The sequence below is a fragment of the Ricinus communis genome, chromosome 6 (genome assembly GCF_019578655.1).
Source record: "Ricinus communis isolate WT05 ecotype wild-type chromosome 6, ASM1957865v1, whole genome shotgun sequence".
Lineage (NCBI taxonomy): Eukaryota > Viridiplantae > Streptophyta > Magnoliopsida > Malpighiales > Euphorbiaceae > Ricinus > Ricinus communis.
The window spans coordinates 5,415,626-5,422,403 of NC_063261.1; the positions used below are offsets into that span (position 1 = coordinate 5,415,626).

Below are 6,778 nucleotides of genomic sequence, written 5' to 3' on the forward strand. Positions count from 1 at the left end.
GAGTATATATACTTTTTGTACTGTGATATTTATCTTGATCCAATCCGCGACGACACTTGAAGTTACTTGGCAGTTATTGGTAATCCTAATTTTTAAAGGACAACTATGTCTTTTGTTGAATTTTCTGACTACAAACATATTTATCCTACTATTTCTTGATGTTCTCAAGTACCAGCTACAATTTTAATCGATACACTTTGCAACATATTCTAGTTGATATGATTTCTTTATCTTGAATTTGAAAATGGTTATTTATAGCATAAAAACTGAATATCATTTTGAGATTTTTCTTACTTTTGTAGATATATTATTCTTTGATTTCTGTGTGCTTTGTGTTGTATATTATAGAAGATTCTACAGTCTCCTATTCTTCCTCTTTTTCTTTTTTAGTTTTTTTGCTTTGTTGAATTATACTTTTATATACAAGATTCACAAAATTAATAAAGTCTTTAATAACATTTTCTTCATATACAATTATTGAATATTGTTCACTTATAGAAATTAAATTTTCTGTAGCTGCTTCAGTTTTTGTAATTTTTCTATTTGACCTTGAGCATGATCCAAAGTATGTATCTTGCAACCTTATGAAATCTGTTTATTTCTTCTTCCACTCCAAATAAAAATTGTAGATTTGCGTCATCTTCTATCTTTGATGGCAGATAACTATTTTTAACTTGATATTGAATTTGCAACATCTTCTATTTTCTTATGATTTTGAGTTGATTTGATATTATATCTAGTATTTTTCAAAACTGCAGTCTCTTTATATAAGAATATTGTTGATTTTAAAGTCTATAAAATTCATATTTTGATCCCATCTTCTATTGTATTGAATAAACACTGTATTGTCTCCATATTTTCTGAAAAAAATAAAATTCCATCTACAATTTAATTCAATATATAATTATCACTATTATGTTGCTTCTTGGTTTACTTTGTTTATTTTTTAAATAACATATCAATATTGTTTTTGGTTTTGCTGTGTGTCTTGTTTTTCAAATTTAATTTTTTCAAATCAACTTTATAACCCTTGCAATAGTGATTATTTCATTAATTCTAACTTTAAATTAATTAGAATATGAGAATAATTTATTTTCAAAAGACATGTGTATGATATATTTATTTTCTAATAAAATGAACAAGATATACATTATTTTTGTCATGTAAGTATTCTCTTTTTTTATCTTTTCAATACTTAGACTATTTTCTTTAACAAGTAAATATTTTTCTTTATTTTCTTTCATGTTATGATATGTTTTTTCTACTGTGTTGTTTTTTTTTATTTACGTTTGGATTTTTTTTTTAATAATGAATCAACAAAGTTTATGGATTTGTTCTTTACCTTTTTTTTTTTCTTCAAATTTGATCTTCTTAAATCAACTTGGATCGAGTAATCAGCTTCCAAACTCCTATAAGTATATCGATTTTATTAATGTTAGTATGAAATCGATCAAAACAAATAAAAATTTCAAGAGAAATAAAACAACATTATGATATTTATAATTTTATTTTAGAGATATGAAATTTACCATTCTTTATGGTTTTCTTGAATATAGTTATCGATTTTGGATTCACAATCATTTTCTAATTAATGTTGCATCGATCAACTTATTTTTTATTTGTTTTTATTGGATTTTTATTGATTTTTTTAGAAGAAAAGGCTGGTATTTTTAAATTTTTTTTATGAATATTGATATTTTCGAAACAAACTTTAGGATACCATATAATTGATATTAAGTATATACTATTTCTCTTATTTGTGAAAATTTTCAGTCATATCTTCTTAGCAATGAGAATGCTAAGATGAATGTGCTAAGACCCCATAACTATATTTTTTGCTCAAAGACCCATTAGTTTTTTTTCAAAATTTTTTTGGTTGAAGATCTATTGGTTTTTTCTTTAAATTTCCATGACCATTAGTTTTTTTTTGTTGTTGAAGACCTATTAATTATTTTTTTTAAATCAAGATCCATATGTAATAAGTGTGTTAGAAAAAATTAGTGATAGATTAGAGTTTTAAATAAAAGAAAGATTTAATAAAAAAAAACTCAAATAGAGAAAATCCTATTACATTATCTTTAGGGATATTATTTTTCAATACTACCGTATTATTTTATTAAATTAATATACTCTTACAATATAATAAATTAGTTTATTTGTAGATGATTTACTATAATAAAAAAATCATTATTTTCTTTTGAATAGTAATTAAAAGTAGTCATTCTCATTAACAGTAATTTATAACTTATTAAATAAAAGAAGAAAAGATATATGTTCCAAATAGTTATTTTACCTTTAAAATTCTACATAATGTAATTGACTATAAAAAATACACGCATGAAAATATAATAAAAAATAGAAAAATATAATAAATTAAATACTTGCAGATAAAAAGAGAGAGCTTTGTGCTTTGAATATAATTGAAATAGAAAATTAAGAGATACATAGAAAATGAGAGGAATTGAATTGAAAAACAGCAAAAAAAAAAAAAATAAAGAATTTGTGTAAAGATAAAATCTAATTGTAGAATTCCCCACTAGTCAACTTTTTCTGAAATGAGAGTCCAACTTTATTTTAACTTATTTATTTCAATAGAATTATACTTATACTTAATAAATTATTAATATTTTTATTAGTAAAATTAATTAATATATGGCCTAATTAATTAAACAACCAATAATACTATTTTAGTAAATCTACTTTCCCTTTCCATTGAAACTCTTTTATATATGTTATGTTATGATTATGGTGTAAAAGAACAGTGGAAACTGACACCTTGATACTTGTTGAACCGCACTGCAGAAAAGGACTGCAACAAATAACAAGACCACTTATGCCCGTTTCATTGAACAAAACAATTCAAGGCCAATTTTCTGAAGGAGTAAGATAAGTTCCACAATCCACTATTTTCTTACTTTCTTGCTTGACTGTTGCGCAATCGTAATGTGTTGTGATGTGTTCTTCTGATATGTAATTTAACGTCACTCAGCCTCAAGGGCAGCAATCTCATATTTGACTTCTTCTATATGATCATTTATGGCAGTCACAGCATCCTGAACACCTCTAATGGCTTCCTTAAGAGCAGCATCATACTCAGCATCTGCTTCTGCCTCTTCAGTTCCAGCAGCTTCAGTTATTTCAGATACATGCACACATTCGTGCTCCATTGGCATTGTGAATCTGCAATTTTCATGGCTCACAAGACGTTCTGATGGATGACCAGCCTTCTTCAGTACCTGAATTGTTGCGGTCTTTTGAACGGAAGGAGCAGGATAAATGTAATTATATTTGTCAGAAGAAAAAAAAAACATTGAAGCAAGAAACTAAGAAATTCCAAAAAAAAAAAAGGACTTAGATGCTTAAAACATGGTAAAGGGAAAAGGGAAAAGAAATATTAACAACATATATTTATAGCATTTTCACTTTATAACTCAACCCAAGTTTGAAAATAGAAATCTCAAATGTCAATATATGCATGTTTAAAAGCCCAACTTTTGTTAAATCATTGCTTACACTACACAAACACACACAGCCTGAGCCATTTTTTTCTTAGTCTCTTTATCATTTGGTGATTCATAAAATATTATGCATTAGCAAATATCTTATTTGAGTTCCTCTCAATTTATTTTCTATTGATATCTCCAACAATAAAAAAAATAAAAAAAGAAAAAAGAAAAAGACAAGAAAAAGGATCCACATAGCCAACCCAACTGATATCAGGCCTAAGAGTTAGTTGAGTTGAGTACCTCCCTCTTTCATTGATGCAATTATATCTTTATTGATTCTCATAATACTGAAAATTAAAAATGCTCCTAAAAGTCCCTATTCAAATTAATCCTTTATACATGCCCAAGGGGAGAAGGAACGGTATCAATGACGAAATTGGTAAACGTTATGCAAATAAGTTAATGGACTATGCAGAGTAAAATAGTAACAAGAAACTGCCTGAAGCTTGCTAATCATTGTTGAAAATTTCTAGGGTTTAGGATCCTGCATTTTCTTTCCATGAAACTTACACGGAGCAAAATTTTCACACAGCTATTGTCTATGTCTATTGTAATATTTCATTTAGAAAACTTTTAGCAATGAGCAATGAGCCCAAGAATTATTATTACAATCATGGACGTTAAGACACTAACAAGGAATCATTAGGTGGTGAAAAAATAGGATAAGAATGGGAATGGAAATGAGGAATTCCCATTGTTATTGTTTGGTTTGTAATATAATCACAAATTAGAATGTGATTTTCCCATCCATGGAAATCACCCATTCCTCCCTCTACTTTAGGGAATGAACTTTTCATTCCTAAGGATTCAAGTCAAACCAATTATAATTTGTCAAATAAGTTATATAATTTGTAATTTAAATTTCCTTTACTTCTATAAACTTGTTACATACAATAATAACAAATTAAACATTATTATTGATGTCAATTATAAATGTTCGATTGTCATTCCACATGGAACCAAACAACATATAAAAGATAATCATTCCAGTTAGTATTCCTTTATTCCAGACCTTGAACCAAATGGGTTCTAAAATTCTTAGAACTCACTCAACAAGATTATGGATTCCTGGGTGTTAATACGAGGGCATAAATCCATTTCACAAGAAAAAGATAAAAAAGGCGCCTCGATTTTGAGCGTCTCAAACCCAAACAGAAACAATTTTATTTTGTATAGTTAACTGTAAAACAAGGCTTTGCAATAGAGAAACATACAAGATGTAATTTATGCTTTTCCTGGGTTTGAACAGCTCTGAGAAGCTGAGCAAGATCAAGCCGGTAGTTTTGAAATAGGCCCTCCATTTCAAGAACCTGCAAATTAAATTACAATTATAATAGCAAAATAAATTTACAATTACGACGAAAAGAAAACCCTAATAGAATAATAGATTACCTGTTTTGAGCAGTCACTGAATTCAAGTGTGATCTCGCTGCAAAGCTGTTGGTAAGCCAATTCTCCTCCTGATACCATATATTCATCAAAACCCCTGCCAACAACAACAACTAACTCTCACTCTCACTCTGGCTCTCGCATGTATTGCAGAATAAATGAAGAAAAGGAGGGCGATTGGTACCGTTTTAGATTGGCATAAGCTTGTGCTCTCCGCTGCTGAATGTGAAGAAATCGGCGAAGCAAAAGAAGGGTATTTGAGGAATTTTCTAATTCCACTGGCTCTTTTAGTGTCACCTTCTTTGAGAAATCTTCCATGATCGTATTGTTTTCTCTCTCGGATCGGATGAAGCCTCCACTCAAACCGTTTATCAATCAATTAAGAAGGTGGCTTTGTAGATTTTCTCTCCTTAAAATAAGAAACAAAAAAATAGAGAGAGAAGAAGAGATAGAGTGATTTTGCATTTTAGCTCTGCACGTGTGGCTCTAATTAGTAGTGGTAAAAGTAGGAGTGAGCAGGTTTGGGAGAATTTGGAAATTGAAGAACTTTCAAAACCGTGCTAAATTGTAAAGAGAGATTTCAAGATTACATTTTTAGAATTATACCATAATATAAAAATCTGTGTCTCGTACTGTTTTGATTGTCGAAAATCATTTGGTTCCGGAATTCGAGTCTAACGGTACACTTAGATATAGAAGAGAGGAATGAAGATTTTGAGATTTTCCATTTTTTGTTTAATAAAAGATTACATATTTTTTAACTTAAAAAATTTATATTTAATTTAAGAATCTATTAGAACAACTTAAATTAAATAAAAAAATAAAAATTAATAAAATTATATATTGCATGCTTTTTTTCTTTAAAAAAAAAAGTAAAACTCATATTATTTTCAAGAGCAAAAATAAAGGCTAATTATCTTATTAAAATATTTTTACAGTACTACAAATTCTTTGTAAAAGAAAATGAGTGGAATTCAATACAAAAAGTTTCTAGGTCAATGACTAAAGCACTTAGCGAATATAAAATCATAAAGCTACTAAAAGTCTTCATTCTTAATATAAAAAATTATATATTACTAATCGGTTCAAATTATATATATATATTTAAAGGATATTTTAGAATTTTAATGATATATTTCTATATATAAAATTATAAAAATATATACTTTTATTTCATTCAAGTTTAATTGTCTATTTTCAAGAATATTAGCAAAAAGAGGAAAATATGAAGCTAAAAAAAGCTTAATAGGGCATGTTCGTATCAATGCTTAAGATTAAGACGTATGGACTGCTAATTACAAGGCCCAAGGGACATCTTAGTCATTTTGTATAATTATTAGGATTTACATTAAGATATACTTATGTGATAATATTTGATGGAGATTAAGATACTTAAAGTCTTATCTATTAGATAGACTTATATTAGTATATTTATCTCTATGGAGATTTATATAGAGGAAGACTCTTCTCTATATAAATCTCTGCAAAACCTAATTCAAGAGGAAGAAGAAGGAGAAGAGTTTTCTCCTATCTGCTCTCTACACCTAATCCACCATTATTCTCTCTATAATTCGCTACAGTTTTCCATAAATACTTTAGTTTTAGTTTTCATTATTTTTTTAGGATCTAAGGAGCTTTTCAAGAAGTGGAGACTGATGACCAATCTTCTTCCTACTTGAAGAAATTCTCAATCTTGATGGAGCTTTTTATTTTATTATTTTATGTCTTTCTATTTAATACCATGATCATTGGGTTAAATATGTTAGGCTAGTTTTCATAAGTGTTTAATTTAGCCTTTTTACTTTTGTATGAACCTTGTTATTTATTTATTTCATGAATGATTTTTTTATCTTCGTATCTTTATTAGTTTCAGTTATCATTGT

The 6,778-nt window shown here is 27.7% G+C and overlaps 1 protein-coding gene across 1 annotated transcript; it reads right to left on the minus strand.

The window, feature by feature from the left end:
* Positions 1 to 2,751: 2,751 nt before the first annotated feature.
* On the minus strand, positions 2,752 to 5,515 carry LOC8285981. Its single transcript, XM_015723651.3, has 4 exons — positions 5,080 to 5,515; positions 4,899 to 4,992; positions 4,721 to 4,816; positions 2,752 to 3,251 (listed from the first exon to the last, which is right to left on the minus strand). The coding sequence occupies exons 1-4, from the start codon at positions 5,211 to 5,213 to the stop codon at positions 2,982 to 2,984; spliced, it is 594 nt and encodes a 197-aa protein (XP_015579137.1). The 5' UTR covers positions 5,214 to 5,515; the 3' UTR covers positions 2,752 to 2,981.
* Positions 5,516 to 6,778: the final 1,263 nt, after the last annotated feature.

Coding starts and splice junctions, on each gene's coding strand:
- LOC8285981 (XM_015723651.3), bottom strand. CDS start 5,213: ATGGAAGATTTCTCAAAGAAGGTGACACTAAAAGAGCCAGTGGAATTA. Junction 4,993..5,079: donor GCTTATGCCAATCTAAAACG/GTACCAATCGCC, acceptor TGTTGTTGGCAG/GGGTTTTGATGAATATATGG. Junction 3,252..4,720: donor AAAAGCATAAATTACATCTT/GTATGTTTCTCT, acceptor TCCGTTCAAAAG/ACCGCAACAATTCAGGTACT.